Source organism: Xyrauchen texanus, chromosome 6 (genome assembly GCF_025860055.1).
Source record: "Xyrauchen texanus isolate HMW12.3.18 chromosome 6, RBS_HiC_50CHRs, whole genome shotgun sequence".
Classification (NCBI taxonomy): domain Eukaryota; kingdom Metazoa; phylum Chordata; class Actinopteri; order Cypriniformes; family Catostomidae; genus Xyrauchen; species Xyrauchen texanus.
Window position 1 is genome coordinate 3,535,996 of NC_068281.1, and position 24,628 is coordinate 3,560,623.

General features: G+C 40.0%; 1 protein-coding gene across 2 annotated transcripts in view; it reads left to right on the top strand.

Annotated features, from left to right (window-relative positions):
- The window catches only part of LOC127644515 (ankyrin repeat domain-containing protein 12-like), a 61,151-nt gene that overhangs the window by 31,693 nt on the left and 4,830 nt on the right, over positions 1–24,628 (top strand). Inside the window, exons 2-11 of one of the 2 annotated variants that reach the window (XM_052127704.1) lie at positions 4,921–5,034; positions 5,490–5,640; positions 6,820–6,891; positions 9,362–9,508; positions 9,888–10,091; positions 11,231–11,373; positions 13,657–13,804; positions 16,485–21,031; positions 21,198–21,296; positions 23,929–24,072. In XM_052127704.1, the coding sequence (XP_051983664.1) occupies positions 4,975–5,034; positions 5,490–5,640; positions 6,820–6,891; positions 9,362–9,508; positions 9,888–10,091; positions 11,231–11,373; positions 13,657–13,804; positions 16,485–21,031; positions 21,198–21,296; positions 23,929–24,072 (5,715 nt within the window). In that variant the 5' untranslated portion in view covers positions 4,921–4,974. The remainder of the gene's footprint in view (positions 1–4,920; positions 5,035–5,489; positions 5,641–6,819; positions 6,892–9,361; positions 9,509–9,887; positions 10,092–11,230; positions 11,374–13,656; positions 13,805–16,484; positions 21,032–21,197; positions 21,297–23,928; positions 24,073–24,628) is intronic. The other variant, XM_052127705.1, reaches the window with a different exon arrangement.

Below are 24,628 nucleotides of genomic sequence, written 5' to 3' on the forward strand. Positions count from 1 at the left end.
AGCCTTCTCATAGACGACATTATCCTTGCAAGCAGTTTTTAGATGAATGAAACGGAGAAAAAAAGAGTGTAAACTCTTTACATGCGCTTGTTCCACGAGACTTGACACGCTGACATGCGTGTGTTTACATGACAGGCTCATGCTACACAAAAACGGCGAATCAGACACTAGCATTGACGGCTTTTCTTTTAGCATGTTTCTGCCTTTTAAACCACAAAATTGGCCCCGTTCACTTCCAATGTAAGTGCCTCATACCCATGTTACCCACATCAACACTGTCTCAAAGTGGAAAAGATTAGGCCACTGCTCCAACACGATTTATTGCTTTGCTTATAAATGTTTCTGAACATTTGTTCGTACATGACAGTAGCTGAAAATGAAAATCCCACAAATAGCAAAAATCATACAATGACATTTTTATTATAAAAACAATGTATTTATATTCATTTGTTTTTCCTCTTGTGGCCCCAATCTTTGCTACAGAGAAAATATTTATATATAACAAAACTTTTGCTAGAATGCTTAGCATTCCTTATTGTTATACGTTCATTGTTTAGCCTTTGCCATTTTACCGCATGCTTCGGGTTTTCCACTTTTGTACTGTTTCAACTGCTTGCATTTTAACGTGTGCATCAGTTTTCTTTTTTTTTTCTTTCGCTTGTCTACATCTCGTGTCTCGACTGTGTGCATTCATTTTCTCCACTGTGTTTTACACGGATTATTGCGTCAATCTCAAACATCTGCTGATTAGGATCCACATCGATCTCAAACACTTGCCACTCAAGAACAACATCAATAAACAATTGCGGTAAGTCATGGCATCCGCTCATCTTCCTGTATTGCATGCCACATGTTTACTAGAGCTTCTTCTGTCAGCAGTGAGGGATTCACATATGTTAAATGTAAGGAATTAGTCTGTCTGACAGAGAAAGTTAATGAGTTTGAACATCCGAACGCTAGTGGAGGTCAGTGAGAAAGAGAAGCTGGTAGATACAGTTTTGGATGCAGGTAGTACAGTGAGCAACATGCACACTTTGGTTCCAGATGTAGAGCACCTGCAGCAGGGCGTTCGGGTGACGTCTCTGTGGCATACTTGCTCAGCAAAATGACACCCCTCCTTGTACCTGTTAGGGTTTCCTATCGTCAGATATAAATAAAAAATCTCTGTCTTTTTCCCTACAGTATATTGATCACCCTTGCTGTACTCTGATTTCCTTGGTGAATTTGCACATTTTCTATCAGATCAAGTAGTTAATGTAGATGGAGCTTTAACTGTTGGTGGCTTCAACATTCACATAGATAATGAAAATGACACATTGGGATTAGCATTTATCAATATTCTCAACTCTCTTGGAGTCAGACAAAATGTGACAGGACCAACTCATTGCCATAATTATACGCTAGATTTAATTCTGTCATATGGAGTTGATGTTGATACTATAGAAATTCTACTGCAGAGTGATGACATCTCATCTATTTAGCCAGGCATACACCTAATTTATCCTCCAACCCACAATTAGGCTGCTTTAGTTTGGTCTGCCGGAACCAGAAACATCTATCATGATCTATAACTCTGCAATAAATTGAATGGTGTTTATGCTAATATTATTTTATTTGTTTCCCTGTCTCAACCTTGGGACTCCTATCCTGAGGTTGCCTGAGCCGGCCAGATCCAGCTCCGTTTCTGCTTAGTGTTGGACTCCACTGCTACGTGTCACTGAGTGATGATGACAAACAGCCGGTGCTAGCCAGACATCACTTCAGTTTTTTATGATGGACTTCAGAGGATGAACTGATGCCAACTCCAACTGGAAGACATGGGATAATTCATTTACCACTGCCTGAACCTTGGATTTAGGATGGACCCCACACAACCTCACCAAAATGACCTGCTGGTTGAAATGTGATGCACCTCATTGATGGACTACCTTCTTGAAATGAAATGCATAGACTATCAATTAATTGCCAACAAAAGCCTTCATCAGCCAACTAACAAGGACAATTGCATCTATGTGAACTTCTGCAGTTAATCCAAGATGAACTTCAAAGACATTAATCATTAATCTTACAGTTCATAAAAAGAATCCATTTTTTTTAAACACTGACCCTTAACACTTAACTTGGTTTACTAATCTTAAACCATGGCTTGCACTGCACATAAATAACTAATATTGGCATTTTAATCATGTCGTTTAGCCAGAGGGGAACTGGCCACCACAGTGAGTCTGATTTCTCCCAGGGTTATTTGTTTACCATTAACCAACATCTTAAGTTTTGTGTTCATTGCCACAGTCGCCTTCAGCTTGCTCACAGGGGTTCTAAATAATCCATCCATCTATATTCAACCGCTTATCCGAAGTCGGGTCGCGGGGGCAGCTGCTCCAGCAGGGGGCCCCAAACTTCCCTATCCCGAGCCACATTAACCAGCTCTGACTGGGGGACCCCGAGGCATTCCCAGGCCAGTGTGGAGATGTAATCTCTCCACCTAATCCTGGGTCTTCCCCGAGGCCTCCTCCCAGCTGGACGTGCCTGAAACACCTCCCTAGGGAGGTGCCCAGGTGGCATCCTTACCAGGTGCCCAAACCACCCAGTTATTAGTTAATTATTTAATATTTATACACAATTTACAATCATATTTAATCAAACTACACAATGATCTTTTTAGATATTACAGTTTCATTTTTTGTTAATGCTTGATCTTCTGTAAAGCTGCTTTGAAACGATGTGTTGTGAAAAGTGCCATACAAATAAAAATGACTTGACTAACTACAACAACAACAATGATTATAATGGGCAAAATAATTTGACAACCTCTGATTTCAAATGGAGAACATGAACGACAAGGGAGTCATTGCATGAATGTAAGCTATTTTATACTAGTCCTACAGTTTAAAGGTTTAGGTGTTGTTTAATAGGCCAAAGGTAAATGGAGCGGTGGTGGCGTAGTGGGCTAAAGCACATAACTGGTAATCAGAAGGTTGCTGGTTCGATCCCCACAGCCACCACCATTGTGTCCTTGAGCAAGACACTTAACTCCAGGTTGTTCCGGGGGGATTGTCCCTGTAATAAGTGCACTGTAAGTCGCTTTGGATAAAAGCATCTGCCAAATGCATAAATATGTAAATAGTTTGCTGGAATAAGCAGCCTATACGTTTTTAGAAAGTGAAAAACAATAAATACATTGCTGCGATTACAGAGTCCTTCCCGAACGGCATCAGAATTATTAATGTTTCGTTGGTCTCTAAATTATACCAGCTTCCTCAAGAAACACTTGCTGACAGAGCTGCTATTTTGTTTTTTTTACAGTGATCAATGCATCTGCAACTTATCTTGAAGCAAATTCCATGCAAATCTCATCAATTCTATCATTGTGACCTGACACAAGCTATTTAAGACACTCTTATTATGACAAGAGTATTTTGCCCCATGAATGACTATATGTTTACTCTAACGGTGTTGCGGAGATAATTACTTTCCAGAAGAGCTGTAATCGTCTAGATGATAATTCATAGCTAAATAAAGTTTAATAGCAAATGTTAATGGTGTATAATTTAGGGAATTTTAAACAAGTGGATCTTGTTAAAAGCTACACTGGCATACCGTGTCCATTCTGACATAACGCGTGAGGGTCTACCTGAATGGAAACTTTACAAGACTAATAATCGCAGCCAACTAAGAATGAAATTAAACCGTCATATTTCCAACATGCACTCATCCAAGGCTCACTCAACCATGTTACACCTTTGGGACTTTGCAGGATTTGTCTTTACATAAGTTCATAAATCAAAGCGCGAATGGCTGTTATTTTTAATAATAGGTATTAATTCAAGCAATACTCAGCATTGTTTCCCCTCACACACACTGCTGCAATGGCCGTCTCAGAAACATGGTTAGCTAACTGTGCAGAAAACAGTTAGTAATTAGTAATCATGCCATGCAACTCAACTTTTATTGCCATTGTGCAGAGTACAGAGCCAATGAAATGCAGTTGTTGACAGTTGTTTTGCCATATCCTGACTAAGCTGGGGTCAGAGCGCAGGGTCAGCCATGAAACAGCGCCCTGGTCAAGGGCCTTGCTCAAGAGCCCAACAGTGGTATCTTGACAGAGCTGGGGTTTGAACCCCCGACCTTTCGGTCAGTAACCCAGAGCCTTAACCGCTGAGCCACCACTGCCCATTGCTACTGGAAATGCTACTAGATATGACAATGTATAGATAAAGATGCACATTATGAGTGTTGTTGCAATTAGTGGTATTTTATAAAAAGGATTGAATTAATATAATATCTTAAGTCTGTGTAAACACCATTTGCAAGAACTTGTTTGCAACAATATAAAGATGACAGAATTTGCATTTTGTTTGGATAAACTATTGCTTTAAAGTGCATGTTGTGAACGCTGGCACACCTACAGTAACACAGGAAACGTGGTGAAGTTGTAACACATTCTGTCTCACTCATGATGATGATGGTGGTGGATGCTGTTGCTCTTTTCTCCTCAACACCTCCTCTTTCTCAGATGGAGTCTGTGGGTCTTTGATTAGTTTTAAATGTTTGGGTTTTTTTATCCAAAAGAGAGTGCCACAGTCAGACATATCTAATTGCTGGTTTTCTCTCTAGTGTTGCTTTAAGAAATGGCAGAGTAAATGTGCTCAGCTGGGGGTTTATGTTTGTTTCCATGTGTAAGGATTTGCTTTGCTGCATATTCATTGACATGAAAGTTTACGCCAACACGACACTCAGGATATGAAATATTATCGCTGCATGGATCCCTTTGCTAATTGGGTCCTTGACATGATGCTCATTTTTTGTCCAAATCTATAAGTTATGCAAAAAACAATTCTTCACATTTTTAAGTAAAGGCTTCACACATTTCTTATTGATTTTTAGTGAAGTATATAATTGGGAATGTTTGTGTTACAGACCCATAATGAAATCTGTGAGCCGTAGCTGTTGCAGCTAGTCAGAAGATGCACCATGGCCAAACCGGGATTGGGCCGTGATGGAGCCATGGTGGAGAAGACGGCAGAGAAGAAGGTGAGACTGCTGCTAGAGTTGCTTTATTTTGCGGAAAAATATATATATCATTTAAGTTTTATTTTAATATTTTTCTGCAACGTACTTAGTTCACAGAAGCAATGTTACAATATGCCTAATTTGATAAATCAGAGGGTTAAATCTTTAATAATATGTGTCTACTGGGTTTTGATGAAGAATTTGAAGGTTCAGTTTAAACATTTCTATTATTTATGTTTATACATGCAACATTGGGGGTGCTGGGACACCAAACAAAGTTTATAAAAATTTATTTCGAAAGGACGGGTGAATTTAAATGATGTGTTCTTTCAATATTATGCTGTTACATTGTTTCTTATACTTATGCATACTAAACTAAGTTATTAAGACTGACAGTTCGGGGTCTGTCTTACACTAGACGTGACTGATTGAATGTTCCTCCATTTCATAGTGGTGTATTTTCTTTGCTTTCTCAGAGTAAAGAGAAAATGTCTCCGTTTGTCAAAACTCCAAAGCTCGATCGGAGTGAGATCCTGGGGAAAGAGGGGAAGTCCAAGTCCTCCATGAAACGGAAGCTCTCCTTCACCATCAGTCCGCCTCATAACGAGGAGCTTCACTCAGACGCGGGTCAGTTTGATATTTAGTGTGAATGTTCTAGTAGCTTTTGTTCTAGTCTGCCTTATTGCTGCCCCCTTCTGGTTATTTCTTTGGCACTTGTTCTCATTGGACACACAGTACTAAAAATAAAAAAAAATTCTAAGGGTGTTATGTAATGGTTAAGCCAGCCTCATCAAATACAAATACAAAAATGGATATAGATTTGTGATATTATCTTAAAGGGATATTTCACCTCTCATCAGAAGTGTATGACTTTATTTCTGCTGCTGAACACAAACAAAGAGTTTTAGAAGAATATCTCTATCGAATAGCTCTGTAGGTCCATACAATGCAAGTGAATGGTGACCAAAACTTTTAAGCTACAAAAAGCACGTAAAGGCAGCATGGAAGTAATCCATTCGAATCCAAAGGTGAAATTAATGTCTTCTGAAGCGATCCAACCGGTTTTGGGTGATAACAGACCAAAATATTACTCTTTTATTAGCTATGTTTACATCATCTGTCTCTTGGCACGATCGTGATTTCAAGTTTGATTACTCTTCCTAGTGCTTCCAAACTCCTGTTGAAGCTGATGGCGACAGCACAGAACCTACTAGTGGAGACTGTGAATGGTGGCTGTATGTGATGGCTATATCCAGTGTCCAGAATATGAATTTCATATAATTTCTCCGTAGCGGGCCTAATTCTGTTCTGTTTCTAAAATCTCTCGCAGGCCGCATCAGAACAGTCGTTTGGCCGCAGATGGCCCACGGGCCAGACTTTGGACACCCCTGGCTTATGTCATAATTTATAGTGAAAAAGGAGTTATATTTTGATCTGGCTCACCCAAAACAGATCAGATCGCTTCAGAAGACATGGATGCTGCCTTTGTGCTTTTTGGTCACCATTCACTTGCATTGTATGGACCTATAGAGCAGAGATATTCTAAAAATCTTTGTGTTCTGCAGAAGAAAGACATACACATCTGGGATGGCATGAGGATGAGTAAATGATGTGAGAATTTTTATTTTTGGGTGAACAAACCCTTCAAGTAGTATCACGGAGCATTTAAGTCCTGTGCTGTGATTTTTTCATTTGCGTAAGGGCGGAGCCTGTGGGTGTAATCAGTGCTCTGCTCTCCCCTCCCTCCCTCCTCTCGAACCCTGACCCACCCTGCCTCTCCCCCACCTCCCTGCTTTTGCACTGTAGATGACTCTGACCCCGGGCAGTCAAGCGACCTGTGGGGAGAGGGATTACTTCCCCCCTGCAGGATATACGCAGGTAACTCCTCTGTTAAAGCCACCCCACAGCATACCATTGCTGTGTCACATCAATGGCCGCAAAATGTACGAAACTGTCTGAGAAACTTCACCATCCGTATATTCAGAAGCATGGACACTGCATTTCTGTTTTTCAAGATCAGATTCTCCCTGTTAATTCAGTGCGATTTTAATTATACCAAAAATAGTGTATTAAAAAAAATTACGCCGTTAATCATGTTTCCCAGACTGTAATAAAGAAAATTTCTACTGTCGGAGTAATTCAGTACCACCTGTTTTCAGCAGGGGGCAGTAAGTGAAACTCCTGCTGTATAGGCAACGTGCAGCTGTGCAGAGAACAAACCACACTAATGGTGCGTTCAGAACAGAGGCGTTGAGCGCGTCAAATCGACTCTCGACTCTCGTTGTGGGCATCAGAGGAAAAGTGTAAGTGCGGGCAACATTATGGTAATGAGCTTTGACGCTTCTGCGGCAACCTATTGGTGTATAGAAGTGCTCCGCTCTAGTGAAGTCTAAGGAAAACAACAGTGTAAACTTTGGTTCCCACTAAACATTAGTTCCGAAGATGAAATGAGGAGAATCAAATTATTGCCGTGGCGGGTTTTCCCGTAATGTACAATCTGTCCCTGTTTGCTTACAGGGATATATGTATTTTATATTGTTTATTTTGGTAGCAAACAACCATAATTGTAATAACTTTCTGCCATCGATCGATTTCTTACTTTCACATTGAAAAGATTTCATGAGGAGATACGCTACTTGTGATAGGTCGGCAAAAAGATATCGGTCGACATGTGTGGAAGTTTTGCTGACCCTTTAAATATAGTTCACAAAACCAAGCATTCTGAATGAACGTTGCCGCCTATTTCAACTCGCCAGAGCGAATTTTGACACTCTCGCCGCCTCTGGTCTAAACGCACGGTCAGGCTTGCTTGACACCAGTGACGGCACAAGATGAACATACGTTTTACATTTAAACGCAGCTGGACGGAACGCATCCTAAAGCAGTGATCTCAAGTTTCAAACTACATGTGACTTGACCTAGCAACCTAAAAATGCTGCGTTTGTTGCAACACAAAGCAAAGTGAGACGTTCCAATGCATTCGTCTGATGCTTGTGTGCATTGACACGTTCTTAGAAAAGCCCTTATTATAAATCTATCCTGGATAGATTGACAGATTCATTTGCAAAGTATATTTCTGTGGACTATAGGCCAATGAGATGGGCTAATGTTCAATAATATGGAAATAAACAATATATTGCCTTCTAAAGACACTTTTTGTATAGTTGTATCAATGTTTTACTCGTTTGCCACAATAATATAATGCATTTTAATTATCTGAATTATTGTTTTATGGGGTTTCTCATCAAATATTTGTATATTAGATCCATTTTAAGTAATTGTATTAATTAATCTGCATTTTATGTAATAATGTAATTAAAAAGTTGGATCGATTGACGGCTCGACCATAAATACGTTGGCTGAAATTAATCATGTTTCAATAAAGCTGTGGTCGCACTACACTTAGCACTCCATTCAGTGCCATTCAAACACATCCGAATGCGTGACATCGAAAACACAAACTCGTGAGGAAAGATTTCGATTTCCGCTGCTCCGTGAACTCTCGTGATAGTTCGATAGCGATAAGGAAGATGCGTGACCAATAGAAGATTAAAACGTCACATACTGACCTTTTTGCCTACAAACAAATGCCGTGATTTTATTGTTGTCAAAAAGTTATTCTCCAGTGTATATTTTATTTATTTATTATTTATTAATCAGAAATCAGAAGCCCTAGAGTGTGACATCATATTCTGTTCGTCGCTGCGTCCAAAGTCATTTTGCATGCTGAAGGCCTCGTGTGACTGCGAAATAAGGCCTAAAAGATATTGTGCACTAGTATGTGAACGCAAACGCTCGATTTCAAAATGTTGCGTTCCAAAATGTGTCATAATGCAAATTGTAACAATGCAAGTACGAGCTGCTTTCTCTTTTGAGCTGTACTTTTCATTCAGTCAGTTTTCAGTTTCCAACAAGCTAAACTGTCAACAGTTTTATAGCTAGCTACCTGAATAATAACATATCTAGTGCGTTTACCATCTATGTTTGCGTACTTGCATTTCTGGCCTAAAGTGTACATACACAAACTTCTTCCGCATGAACTGTCTGTCATTTAAAAAGCAATTAGGTTTCAAGGAAGCACACATACAGACACATATTCAGATTTGTTTGCGTCTGCTTTAATTGCATGCTTTTCCATGTCACGCTAGACATGCAGTAGGGGTGTTAGATGGGTAATGCATGTCTCTACCCGGCTGGTAACAGTTTACTTCTTTAGTTTTCATCACACTTCCTTCTGCTTTGCATTTAAGGGGGATAAATTGCATCAGACACTGACGTTTTTAAGAAGTATAATGCGAGTGAAAAGCCATTCTCATGCACAGTTTATCATTTTTCTTGTTTGCTGTAGACAAAGATGTTCCAGATAAGAAGAAGGTTAAGAAGGAGTCGGGCACTAAGAAGTCAACCCCTGTGAACATTTTGTTCGGCTACCCTTTATCGGAACGAAAGCAGATGGCACTTGTAATGCAGATGACTGCGAGAGACAACAGTCCTGGTAGGGGACGCCGACCACCTAGTGCTCACTCCTGTTGCTCTGTTGTGTTAACGTTTGAATCTTTTCTCCGTGTAATTTGTCAGGTTGGAAGATGTTAAAACATGGCAGATATTCCTTATCCCTTTGTTTTCTGAAAGAAAGTGAATATATCCTGTTTTTATGAGCTTCCCCTGATAATTTTACCGGAATAAATGATTTGCATATCTATTATAATTACCGTATATCACACTCCCTAAGCTGCAGTTACCAAAAAAAAGTTTGTTTATGTTCATAGAGATGATGAAGCCAGTTATTTCTTCTTTTGCAATCAAGTCAGGTCAGATTGACAATCATCATTCAAATGACTTTGACATTCTTGTTAATGGTTTTGTCATGTCAGAGACGACGCCGAGTCACCCATCTCAAATGCCGCCAGTGCAGAAGAAGATCGCTAGCAGCTCGTCCTCACGACAGAAAGATAAAGTTAACAAACGGAACGAGAGAGGAGAGACCCCGCTGCATATGGCCGCAATCAGGGGGGAAGTCAAACAGGTTAAGGAACTCATTAGCCTCGGGGCGGATGTAAATGTCAAAGATTTTGCAGGTGAGATTGTGTGTGTATTTTGTGATCATTTATTGAACTACACAACCAGCTGTCTAGTTTATCAGCCCTTAAAAAAGATATCATGATAACCATAATTTCAGCCACTATACCAAAGTTATTCAGTCATTTTTGCTACTGTAAAGCTGTAATAAATGGGATAGTTCACCCAAAAAATTATCTCATTATTTGCTCACTCTCATGCCATCCCAGATGTGTATGACTTTCTTTCTTCTGCTGAACAAACATTCAGTCCTCACAATGCAAGTGAATGGTGACCAGAATGCAGAAGGTCCAAAAAGCACATAAAGGCAGCATAAAAGTTATCCAAAAGACTCCAGTGGTTTAATCCCTGTCCCCAGAAGCGATTTGATGGGTGTGGGTGTTTTTGAGTCCTTTTTTTACTATAAATCTTCAACTTTAACCAGCCCCCCAACCATTAGGTTGTGTATGTGAAAGTGAACGACACTTCCTCACTAAAATGTGAAAGTGAAAGTGTAGATTCACAGTGAAAAAGGACTCAAATATTGGTCTGTTTCTCACCCACAACTATCGTATCACTTCAGAAGACATGGATTAAACCACTGGAGTCATATGTATTACTTCTATGCTACTTTTATGTCCTTTTTTTAACTTCAATGTTCTGGTCACCATTGTATGGACCTACAGTTGAAATTCTTTAAAAAAAATTTGCGTTCTGCAGAAGAAAGTAAGTCAAACACATCTGGGATGGCATAAGGGTGAGTAAATGAGAGAATTTTCATTTTTGGGTGAACTATCCCTTTAATGTAAATTAATCTCCTCAAAAATGTGTCAAAAGCTTTTAGAGTCTGTCATTTTGTCACAGCGTAAAAATGTTATTTTCTTAATCTGTATGTTTGTCTTTTTTCCAGTAAATATATTATAAACATCCTTAAATCACGATAGATTTAATGAAGATTATGTTAAATGAGATAGAATATAACTTCAAATAAGTTCCTTACTTTTATGTTTTTGTTTAATGCATAAATATAACCATTAAAGTACCGCTTGAGAAAATTGTTTTGCAGTGCAGTTTTACTATAGTAACAATAGCTGTGGTATTTTAGCAGATGGTATTTTCTCAAAAGCTCATACTGAATGGTCTTATTTATTTATTTCAGGTTGGACGCCTCTCCATGAAGCTTGTAACCTTGGTTACTATGATGTAGCAAAGGTTCTGATTGGTGCAGGAGCGGAAGTGAACACGCAGGGATTGGACAATGACACTCCTCTTCATGATGCCTCCAGCAGTGGATACAAAGATGTGATTGTCAAACAATAATTTTAAAACAGTCCATTTATTATATATATATATATATATGTATGTATGTATGTGTGTGTGTGTGTGTATGTATATGTATGCAATATATATATATTGCATATATATTGCGCACATATATATTGAATTGTGCATAACAACATATGATGCAAAGAATCAATAAATACAAGCCAATAATAGATCCCAACTATATTTTAAGTAAACAAATCTAAATCAACACAAAATGCGATGGCATATTTCATTTCATTTATTATTTTATAAAATTCCACTTATTACAACAAAACGTGTGTATGATTAATTATACGTTGTCATATGAACAATCAGTCAGTCGCTGCACTGCTTGAGTTAATAGAGACGCAGGTTATCATTAAATAAACAGAAACAGTTCTGACTGTTATGTAGCCTACAGTAATGTTGTACTTCAGGCTTGCGAGACTTCAACAGTTCTTATTTCATTTCAAGTTGGACATTCAAAACTTGCACGTCAGTATAAGATTACTTGTATCCACCTTAATGTTCAGCGTAACTAGGGCGCCGCCATTATCAACCTTGAATGTGAACCTGTTCCGGTATAAGCCACCTCCATCCATTTCAGCAATGCAAAAATCCTAATTTACACACTATATATTGCAGGCTGGCAAACATGTGATCATATTATTATCATTCATTATTATTTTCATGAACACCTTGGTTTGTAGCTTGTACAGTTTTACCGTTTATCACATTCTGCAACCGTTTTATCACACTGCAGTCTGTAACGGCTACCGCAAACTTTACATAAACGGTGGAGAGCAGAAAGCTTTCTTTGCCTCAAAACGGCATCTCGTTTCATTTTGGTAAAATAATAAACGCATTATTCTCTCCTTTCTTATCATAGAACATTCCCACTTTCTTTACAGTGTTTATAGACATGCAGATTGTGCATTTAGCATGACTTATGAAACATCGTGTTTGGAAATAAATAAAAGCATCATCAGAGGTTTCACAGATAAAAGTATGAATAGACATTTACATGGAGATAAGAAACACGGCATCGTCATGCTCTCAGTAAAGTAAGAAGCTGATTTTATTAATGTCTCTTCAATACTACACACAGCAACAAGTGAATGATCAACTTACTCTTTTACTATTAATGCTGATGTTGGAAAATAATCCAACATTGGCATATTATTCTGTGGTAAATCCTGTGGTTGTGTGATAGTGTAGAAGCCAATCTGATCTTCTTATCCTTCTAGTTATTTACTCTGTGGTCAGTACCAGCAGAACTTTGTCACATTTGCCTGAAATGCATCCGCTCGCTTGCTTCCGCGTTGCCCAATAAGGTGGATACCGGACTATAAATGGAAGCGCTGTCTGTTTCACACTGTAGATTCAAAAGAACCGGCTCATTCGAATGGTTCTTTCGGGATCGGACTATACCGGATGCACCGTATGTTTTGCTCTGTTGATTCAAAAGAGCCGGCTCAAGACTCGTTCGATCGGGAATCAAATACACTGGTAGAACTGTGTGTTTTACGCTTTAGAGTCAGTAGAGGGCAGTGCTGCTGCAGAAATGTGCTGCTGGAAACTCTGTTCAGAGTATTTCAGGATGGTGCTTCAGCCGCATCGGCGGAAAATTGCACGCTGGAGAACCATTAATGGAATTGAAAGTCACGAAGATTATAAGATTCGGGTATTTTTTTAAAGAATGATCCGGTTCTAAACAAGAACCTGAGTATTTAACCTGCATGAGTATTTAAATTAAGTCATTTATCATTCATGTCCGCTCAAACACGCCTCATTTCTGTGTAAATTAGGGTTATTATAGATTAATTGCCTGTTGCAATTTACATTGTGCTATTACCGCCAGATGAAAGCAGGCGGTAAAATGTATTTGATTTAAAAGAGATGTTGGATGATGTGACGGCAGCCATAGTGCGCCAGTACGCTCACCACACACCAGCTGTAGGTCGAGAAGAGAGAGTAGAGTGATACAGCCAATTAATGTATGGGTATTATTAGGAGACCATGATTGATAAGGGCCAATGGGGGGAATTTGGCCAGGACACCGTGGTTACACCCCGACTTGTTACGAGAAATGTCCTGGTATTTTTAATGACCACAGAGAGTCAGGACCTCAGTTTAACATCTCATCCGAAGGACTTTTCCTTTTGATGTAGGGGGTACATATGACCTGGACATTTCTTATTAGTTTTCACTAGTTTGTTTTTATACACTCATTCATCTGTGTGAATTCTATCTTTCTCATGTTTTTCTGAACTTTCATAGATTGTGAAGCTGCTCTTGTGTCATGGAGGTAATGCCTACCAGGCCAACAAGAGAGGAGAGAGACCGGTTGATGTTGCTGACTCTCAGGAGATTGAGCAGTTACTCAAGGGAGAAATCCCGCTGTCAGAACCAGAAGAGAGCTCTTCAGGTAAGGACACCCCTGAGATTTGTCAGGGCTGATGCAAGTGCTTTTGTACTTTAGGACTGTTAAAGGAAAATTCCAGGTTAAATATAACTTGAGCTCTGTTGCCAGGATTTTTGGAAATGTTGTCGATGACTAAAGAAAATAAAGTTTGCTCTGCCCTCAATCTGTATAAATGAACAGAAACGTGTTTAATGCACTTAAAATGGAAGCCTGGCAGGTAAGTGGGCCTGTGGGGTTTAAAAGCAGAGCTAGAAAGCTGGATGAACTTCTGGTGTGTGTTACCGACATAATTCCTGAGGGCGGAGTTTGCGCCTTGTAATCATGATTTATGAATGTTTGAATTGCTAAATCACTTCCATGTGGAGTTGAAAGGTTTGATGTACCTTGCAGTGTTTCCCACAGGATTTTGTGAGACTGTGGTGAGTGGACCACGGACCCTCTAGGCCCCCCATCCGCCGGCATACTCCCCCGTAAAACATTTTTTGTGCATTTTAAAGTTTAACGCATCAATCTGGTGCACTTTTAGAGCAGAATTAAGATGCTAGATCTATGAAGAATTTGTGCTCTTGTAAACAATTTTGTGCTCTATTATTAATTTAATCTTAAACGCATTGGTTATATATATATATATATATATATGAATGTTGATGACATATTAAAGTCACACCCACAAAGCATAAACGAAACACGAGTTTAACGCAGTTTAAAAATTGAACTGAAACTACTGTGACCCTACTGCCCTTTCTCTGCTGTCAAAATCGCCTGCTGTTCCTCCCTCAGGGGAGGCTGTCTCCCCTGCTGCCTCTATGGGAAGTACCTCCGCTGCTGTCCCTCTATGAGAGTCAGCTGAGGCTGTCTCCCCTGCTGCCCCTGCTTTCTCTCTTGCTACCTGGAGAATCGGTCTCTTCTGCTACAAAAAACGTTAATATTTCACTGTTACTCCAGTTTATTTCTTGACAAAAGCCTATGAATAATCTGTTTGGCTATTGACTTCCCATCTAGCTATGCTAGCTATCCTAGCTAGCTACCTCTGTAGCTGTTTCTTCTTCATCTGGTGGTGGATTTCACTCTCTCTTCTTGAAATACTTAAAAATGCTCATGATCTGAAAATCAAGGGTACACACATTAAGCTTAAAACTGTAGAGTTACTTCAACTTGATTAGTTAACATTACATCAGGGCTCGACATTAAGCATTTTCATGTGCTTATCCTCCAGACAAGTAAATTGGTCATTCACTATCTGTTGTATGTTTCCTAAATTTACGACCGATGTCCAACATAATCGTGTACCTGTACAATCAACTCAATTCTCTGTGACAGAAATGTGAACGACTGTTGTCGTCATATGGTAATTATTTTGTCACTGTGGCAGGGCGGAGGGCGGGGCGGGTTGTGATTTATACACACCCGATCCCTTATCAGGCTAATTAAGCCTCTGAGAGGGATAAAGGCCGACAGTGGTGCGACGAGAGAGAGATAGTTTACGGACATGTCTCAAACTGCGGACAAACTATCTCTCTCTCGTCGCACCACTTAATTAGCCTGATAAGGGACCGGGTGTGTATAATAACAACCCGGCCCCGCCCTCCGCCCTGCCACAGTCACGTATGATAGTCAAATAAAGGAAAGCCTCCATCGTCTTCATTAACAGCAGGGGTGCTCACACTTCTATGGAATGAGAGATTTTTCATCATGTTATTGTAGCAATATCTACCATGTACAATATAGACTATACATTATCACAATACAAACATTTCAGTAGTATGTAGTGTAATTTGACAATTCTCAATACCAGCTTCAAAACCACAACAAATAATAACACTGTTAATTATGGAAGAATGGTTTCAAGTTCTTAAGTAATTATTCAAGACTAGTAAACAGTCTGCAATGAATAGAAATAGATTAAAAATAATATAACAGCTTTTTTAACAGCTTTGGAAGTCTTTAACAGCAGTAGGATATCAAGCATTCAAGTAAACATTCAGAATGAAATGCAACATAAAACTACTACTGGTCTTCACTGTATGACTATAATACATTAGTGCTTTTTAAAACTACTAAAGTTGCCCAGTCAAAAACAGTGAGTGTTTTAATGTTATAATGACACACAATATTAGACAGCAGCAGATCTATTAGCTTACATTTGCACTTACAAGTCTGACATTTTAATAGAAATCTGTTTTTTTTTTCTCCACCATTTACATTCACTTTTGACATCACTCTCTGTGTTTGCATGAATGCCTCTCCAAGACGGCTTTTTGGCGCTACTATTCAATGGGTCTCGGTCCATTTGTTTTGTGCGCACCAAGGTTCGGATGGCAGCGTTAACACTTGTTCAAATGAACCGCTCTAACTGAGCAATCGCACCAGAGGTCGTTTTAATCAAACTAAACCTGCCAAGTGTGAACACACCCTTAGTTTTAGATTATTTCAATTTAGCCATATAAAAATTTGTTGTTCATTTTCAAAGAGTCGTTTGAGAGCACAAATAAACCCTGATGTGGCCCAGGCTGAAATTGAGTTTAACACCCCTATGCATTAATACGGGTCTGAAGTTGCGGGCTTGTGGACACGTGCACAACAACACCGCTGCTGAAAAAATCCTAGGGGAAACACTAATATAAGGCATCAAATATAATATGGTTTGATTAATTTAATTTGTCCAATATTTTGTTTGTCACAGAATCTGAGGACCCACCCTCTGTAAATCCATCCAGTGTAGATGAGAACATGGAATACTCTGATGCTGAAAAAGACTCTGACTGTAAATCCACCTCAGTAAAGGCCTCATCATCCATGTCGGGGCTAGATGAATATGAGTTCAAGGACGAGGAAGAGGAGAATGACCTGAGTAAGGCACTTAACGACAGACACATCCTAAAAAGAGAACTCCGCCAAAAGGCGAAAGAGGAAAAGGAAAAGAACCACTATGCTTTGAAACAGGGCTGCAAAAGCGACCAGTCGATGCTGGCATGCAAGTCTAAAAAAACGAAGGCGACCCGTATTTACTGCAGTTCAGACAGTTCAAGTGATGAAGCGGAGATGCCATTAGAAAGAAGGAGCTCGCCGACTAGGTCAATCAGCATGGATGGTCATAAAACGGACAATAGATTTAAGAAAGAATGTCTAAATCTCACACCAGCAGAGCAGAAAGAAAAGGGTAAACAGAAGAAAAAGAACAAGAGCCAAAGCAAAAATAAGGAGAACCAAGAACTCCAAGAAGAAGGGAAAGAGAACAGCAAATCCCTTATTTTTTCCACTGCAACTGTGTCCGACAATTCTGATAGGGTCGTCAGGGAGGAGGACTCCTTTAAAATGTCGTTTAGTGCAAAGGATGACACATCGGTCCACCTCTTTCAACTAGTCAAGTCCCCAAAGCTGAACCACAACCAAACTGACAAGCAGACAACTCCTCTGAAACAAGAAAACACTAAGACATGTGTTTCAATTGGCGATGGATCCTGTCCGATGGAAAGCATCAAGTGCAACCACTACACTGAGTCCGACTTCTGCACAGAAGGTTCGAGTAGTAAGAGCTGCAAACACAAGGAGAAAAGCAAGCATCACCACAAAGAGCTCAGCTTAGATGGAGATGATGGTAACTCCAGTCCTTTCAAAGATAGTATGGACAGTTCAGAGTATGTATTTAGGAAGACTGACAATGAAGGGGAAGCACAAGCTAAAAAGCACAAGCTGAAACACAAGGAGAAAGAAAAGTACAGGAAGGAGTATGAGGCTGAGAGGAATCGCCATCGGCAGAAAGAGGCCCGCAAAGATGGACATAGGAATATGGAGTTCGATCGGGAGTTTTGGAAAGAGAACTTCTTCAAAAGTGATGAGAGCGAAGAGCTCACTGGTAAATGTGAGACGCCAGGTGGCAGATCACCTCCGAAATCTTCAGGATCGTCCCCTGTTAAAGAGGAAAGAGGGGCGTCAAAAGACAAACATTCAAGCAGTAGTAGCAGCAGGGACAGGAGGCCAAAGGAGGAGCGAGAAAAGGACAAGGCCATAAAAAAAGAGAAAAAAGAGGTTCCCATCAAAGACGAGCGTGGAAAGGATGGAAAAGGAGGTGAAATTGATGACCGTACTGAGGGCCTTGTTTCTGGACGAATGTCTGAGGGTTCACTGCACAGTTCTGTAGTCAAAGAGGAAATGGATGATAAGCCAATCACTGTGAATTTGGTTAACCAAGATCAACAGGAGAAGAACACTCAAGAGAAAAATGATAAGCGAGTACCAACAATGGATCGAGAGACTGAGAAGTCTGATAAAAAGCATGCAGATAAAGACAAGAAAGTTAAATCTGATCATTCAGCTGATAAGCCTGAATTGCACAACTCAACTGATCGATGGAAAGAGAAGGAGAAATTAACAAGCATTTCAAATTCACCCAATGATAAAAGCCATAAAGATGGTGAAAAGCTCAAGGCGATGTCAGTGATGAAAAAACATGAGGAAAACAAGAAGAATAAGGAGAAGCTTGACAAAAGGGCAGAGAAAGAGCATTCTTCTGGTGACCACAAAGAAAAAACAAGTTCTGAAAAAAAAACAAAAGCCCCTGAGAAAACCACTGATCATGGCAAATCTGACCGCACTAAGGAAAAAGAACGGGAAAAGGAAAAAGATTCAGACAAGAGGAAGAAAGACAAACTGAAAGAGCCCACACCTTCTTCCTCATCCTACTCCAATCTCAAGTTGTTGTTGGAAGAGAAGAAAAGCTACATTTCTGAGAACAATAAGGTCATATCGTCGAAATCAAAAGAAGAGGTAACGAAGACTTCAGAGAAAGACAAAGATCGAAGAGAGAGAGACCGGGAGTCTGAAAGGCATCGAGACCGTGAGCGAGACCGACACAAGGACAAAGATAAAGACCGGTTACAGCAGAATAAAGATGGCAAAATTAGCAAGGCAAAACCAAGTGAAGTGGATTCCAAACCTAAAATTGCACCTGCTTTAAAGGATACTCGTCCCAAAGAGAAGAGGTTGGTCGATGATGACCTCATGAAGACCAGCTTTGAACGCATGCTTAGTCAGAAGGATCAAGAAATTGAACAGTGGCACAGAAAGCACTTAGAGAAAATGAAGCAGAAGGAAAGGGAACGACTAAAACAACGGCCAGGAATTGACATGGGTAAACAGAAAAGTAAGGATAAAATGAAAATCTCCTCTTTGTCCAGTGAACCATGTCTTACCAAGGAACTAACTCGCTCCAAAAGCTCAGAGGCCTCGGAGGGTCGTCGTGAGAGAACTTCAAAAGATGCCACCAGTGGAAGAACGCTCTCACTTGATACGAAAAATCTCACCTCCTTTGGGAAGAATGGTCCAGTAACAGAAAACAACCTTAGCCGATCTCCGCGACCAGAGAGCGAAAGATCTGGCCTTATGTCAAGATCCGTATCCATGATCTCTGTGGCAAGCTCAGAAGACTCCTGCCAAGCAACAATATTCACCCCTAAACCCCCTGATTATGATTCGGACCTCAACATGGACGCTTCAGATTCCCAGCCACCTTTTCTGCAGTCTGCCCTTGTTCTACAGTCTTCCAAGTTACCTTCTGTTCTTGATAAAGAGACCAGCAGTCTTCCTGAATCGGCTTTCTGCAATCGCACACCATTGTCAAGCAGGCACGCTTCCCCATGCTTAAGGGCAATTCTGGATGAAGAAGCCAAGGTGCCACCAGCAGAAACTAGACAGAGTAACGAGTCCCAGAAAATTACTGTGTCACACTCGGGCAATGAGCAAGCTGCAGTTCATCAGACAGAAATGAGTGCGACCCCTGTTCAGGAGAAACGGAATAGTCAATGTCTTACTGGTACTCTTCCGGATGGTGAAAGTCAGATGACTAGTACTGAGGGTGAAGGCATCTCTCCTGTTTGTCAAGTTCAGCTGTCATTACACTTGCACAAATCTACTGCTAAAGACCTTAGCAGCCAGCAAGGTGGCCTCACACAGGATAATGTGTTCCAGACCCATTTGGAGATGAGACACTTTTGCAACAATGATAGTCAAGTAGAGCAGGCAAGTCTGGGTCAGCTTGACATAGCTGATACAGTAATGACAGAGGAATCCAACAAGGATTCTCCATTATGTGTTGTATCACAAGTTGCATCTTCTCAGACACAAAATTCATCAGAAACCAGTGTACCTTTGCATTCAAGTAGCCTGCAGTGGGAAACTGCCCTCAATTCCAGCATTGAGCAGACACCGAGATCTGACTCTTGTCTAAGACCAGAACAGAAAGAGAAAACCTCAGTTGTTGCCGAGAACAAAATAGACAAGAGTGTGGAAAACATTCCCAGAATAGATCACACAAGCACTGCAAACTCATCTATTGGTACATGTAGATCCAGCTCTGAGGAAAATGTTAAACCCCTGCTGAGAACCATCAATGTACAGGAGGATACAGAAAAGGATGCAAGTGTCCAAGAAGAAGGTACATCAAGGTTCTCCAGTGAGTCATTGGTTACAGTTGATGCTCAACCAGAGAAACTCGTAGATAGCCTGCATTCTGCTTCAACAAACATGTCTCACTGCACTAGTCCAGAAAGGAACCCTGAGGAGCCAATTGAGTTGTCTGAAGAGGATTCAGATGAAAGCCGAGTCACAGAGACAGATGCCGCAAAAGTCTTAGAAGAAGGTGTGACAACCCACACTCTAAATGAAAGTAAGGCTGATGTAGAGATGTCAGACCATCTTGCTGTTGAGGAGCTGCCTGCAAAATCGAACCTTCCGGCTAGAGGAGAACATGGTCAAAGCAACACTGGATTCCAGCAAGATCCTCAGGTAGAGCCACCTAGTGGAGGCAACTCGGGAAGCTCCTCCCCATTATCCGTAGTGGAGAGAGATTCCGATACATCTGGGACCAGAGCGAAACTCCGACTCCTGGAAGAGGAAGGTGATATCCAGGTGACCCATCCAAGAAAACGAAAGATGCTTAGGGTTTTGTCTCGGGCACAAGCAAACCTAACAGATCAGCAGGTCAAAGAAAAGACACAGCAGTCCTTAGCTGCAATTGTAGATGCACTGAAGCTTGAGGAGATTCAGCCTTACCAGACCGAGAGAGCAAACCCTTATTATGAGTATTTGCACATACGCAAGAAGATTGAGGAGAAGAGGAAAGTTCTTTGTAGTGTCATTCCTCAAGCTCCTCAGTACTATGATGAGTATGTCACATTCAATGGGTCCTACCTGCTGGATGGAAACCCACTGAGCAAGCTCTGCATCCCAACCGTAAGCTTTTACTACTTCTATTCTGTCAGTAATGATGCTATAACGCATTTATTCATTAGTCTAAAGGTAGTTAAAGACAAAATATTGTACCATAAAAATTATTTTTTTGGTTCAAATTAAACCAGTGCTGATAGTCTCACTATTGGAGAATTTTTGCCCTATTTAGATAACTCCACCCCCATCTCTACCTGAACCACTGAAGGAGATGTTTAAACAGCAAGAGATGGTGCGGATGAAGCTAAGACTGCAGCACAGCATCGAGAGGGTAAATGGATGTAATTTGCTACGTTTACTTGCACATTTCCCAACTGAATCAACAGGGCTTAATAATGGAAGTGCATGGGAAAAAATAAAAGTATTAGATATTATAATAACAGAAATAAATATAAATTAATGTTAAAAATGTTTTAACATTTTGTGCCTGCTGAATTATATTAAAATATTCCAGGTTTAATACAGTTTAACCTCAATCTACTGCACAGCGTTTGTGGCATAATGTTCATTACCACAAAAATTTATTTCGACTTGTACCTCCTTTTATTTGTAAAAGAAAAAATCTGGGTTAGAGTGAGGTACTTACAATGGAAGTGAATGGGGCCTTTCACTTTCATTGTAAGTGTTAAAATACTTTGTCAAAAGTATTTGCACGCAATGTAAATAATATGCATTTTAAAATTATGTTTGTGTGATAAAATTGCTGACAAACTTTTTCTATATGAAGTTATATCCTATTTTAATGATGAAGTAACACCGTAAACCCCTAAACAGCCCTAACAATGATGATTTAAACAACTTTAAATCTGTACTACTCGTTTCAGCAGAACTTCTGCAGAAATATTCATGTATGTGCTTTTATAAAATTATAAGCTTTCACATTTCTGCCTTTTTAAGCCCTCCAAAAAACGGCACCATTTACTTTTATTGTATACAGTTGAAGACAGAAGTTTACATTCACCTTAGCCAAATGCATTTAAACTCAGTTTTTCACCATTCCTGACATTTAATCGTAGAAAACTTTCCATGACTTTGGTCCGTTAGGATCACTACTTTATTTTAAGAATGTGAAATTTCAGAATAATAATAATAGAGAGAATTATTTATTGAATCTTTTATTTATTTCATCACATTCCCAGTGGTCAGAAGTTTACATACACTTTGTTAGTATTTGGTAGAATTGCCTTTAAATTGTTTAACTTGGGTAAAACATTTTGGGGAGCCTTCCACAAGCTTCTCACAATAAGTTGCTGGAATTTTGGCCCATTCCTCCAGACAGAACTGGTGCAACTGAGTCAGGATTGTTGGCCTTCTTGCTCACACACGCTTTTTCAGTTTTGCCCACAAATTTTCAATCGTATTGAGATCAAGTACCAAGTACGATGGCCACTCCAGTACCATGACTTTGTTGTCCTTAAGCCATTTGGCCACATCTTTGGAGGTATGCTTAGAGTCATTGTCCATTTGGAAGACCCATTTGTGACCTATCTTTAATTTCCTGGCTGATGTCTTGAGATATTGCTTCAATATATCCACATCATTTTCCTTCCTCATGATGCCATCTATTTTATGAGGTGCACCAGTCCCTCCTGCAGCAGAGCACCCCCACAACATGATGCTGCCGCCCCCATGCTTCACGGTTGGGATGGTGTTCTTCGGCTTGCAAGCCTCACTTTTTTTCCTCCAAACATAACAATGATCTTTATGGCCAAACAGTACCATTTTTGTTTCATTAGACCAGAGGACATTTCTCCAAAAAGTCAGATCTTTGTCCCCATGTGCACTTGCAAACTGTAGTTTGGCTTTTTTATGGCAGTTTTTGAGCAGTGGCTTCTTCCTGGCTGAGCAGCCTTTAAGTTTATGTTGATATGGGACTCATTTTACTGTGGATCTAGATACTTGTCTACCTGTTTCCTCCAGCATCTTCACAAGGTCCTTTGCTGTTCTTCTGGGATTGATTTGCACTTTTCGCACCAAACTACATTCATCTATAGGAGAAAGAATACCTCTCCTGCCTGAGTGGTGTGATGGCTGCGTGGTCCCATGGTGTTTATACTTGTATACAATTTTTATACAGATGAACATGGTACCTTCAGGCGTTTGGAAATTGCTCCCAAGGATGGAGGTATTGGCTGATTTCTTTGGATTTTCCCATGATGTCAAGCAAGGAGGCACTGAGTTAACTTAATTTATGTAAAATTCTGAACCACTGGAATTGTGATATAGTCAATTAAATGTGAAACATTCGGTCTGTAAACAATTGTTGGAAAAATTACTCGTGTCATGCACAAAGTAGAAGTCCGACTTGCCAAAACTATGGTTTGCTAATATTAAATCTGTGGAGTGGTTAAAATGTTTTTTTTTTTTTTATGAGTTCAACCGAAGAGTATGTAAACTTCTGACTTCAACTGTATATTGTCAGATTTTAGCCTGTTGTTTTTTTTTTTTTTTTTTTTTTTGTGGTTATCAATATAATGCCACAAATGCTAATGATTGAGCTTAATTTGTACATTATGTGCAGTTGCAGCAAATGGAAACTGTATTTTAAGCATAGTCTGCTTAAGGGAATGTTCCATGATCAGTACAAGTTAAGCATATTTAAGCATAAACCATGCTAACGTGTAAAATGTTTATGTGCTATGGTTATACTGTTATATTAACGTTTAAGGACTGTCCCATTCACTTTCATAGTAAGTGCCTCACTGTAATTGCAATTTATGCTTTAAAATTTTTTTTGGATGTGTTGAAAAAATTTTCTGTGGTAATCAACATTATGCTACAAATGCTGTCGATTGAGCTTAACTTGTGCTGATCCCGGAATATTCCTTTGAACAATAGGATTGCTTCTTTTTGCCTGTAATAAAGATGATTTGGTGGAATGACCATGCCCTTTGCTGTTTTAGGAAAAGCTGATTGTATCCAATGAGCAGGAGGTTTTGAGAGTACATTACCGAGCTGCAAGAACACTAGCCAATCAGACGCTTCCATTCAGTGCCTGCACAGTCCTGTTGGATGCTGAAGTGTACAACATGCCCCAGGACATCCAAGTGAGTGACCATCTTGCAAGGACGCAATTCAATGAGAAGAATCTGTACTTTTACAGCATTTTGGAGCTTTAAAAACCGGGATGAAAGAACATTACCTTTGCGTCCAGTGTTCTCAGACCCAAATGGCACATATCCAACCCCAACTTCCTGTGTGGGTCTCAGTTTGATTCCTAGTTTAGTGGTTGGGAGTTGGCCATTTCTAGGACTGTCCAAATTGCGAAACCGTTCCAGTACACTGAAACATTTGCTCTGGAAGCGTGCTTTCACACTAGCGCTTTAAGTGCGCACCCGGGTTCGAACAACGTCAAAGTTTGTTTCGTTTGGGTGACGTGAATGCTGTTTTCTGAAGTCGGGCGCACATCCACGAACCGCACCCACTGGAGTCCACTTGAAAAGGTGGTCTGGGGTTACGGTTCATGTGAACTCTGGTATGGTTTGATGCAGATTTGAATGCAACCGTACCAAATCGCGGAAGTGAACCGCTATTGATGACGGTTAATTTGCGTCTTTGCAGTCTCCCGACCGCAATGGTGTACTTCGGTTTAATGCATTTCTA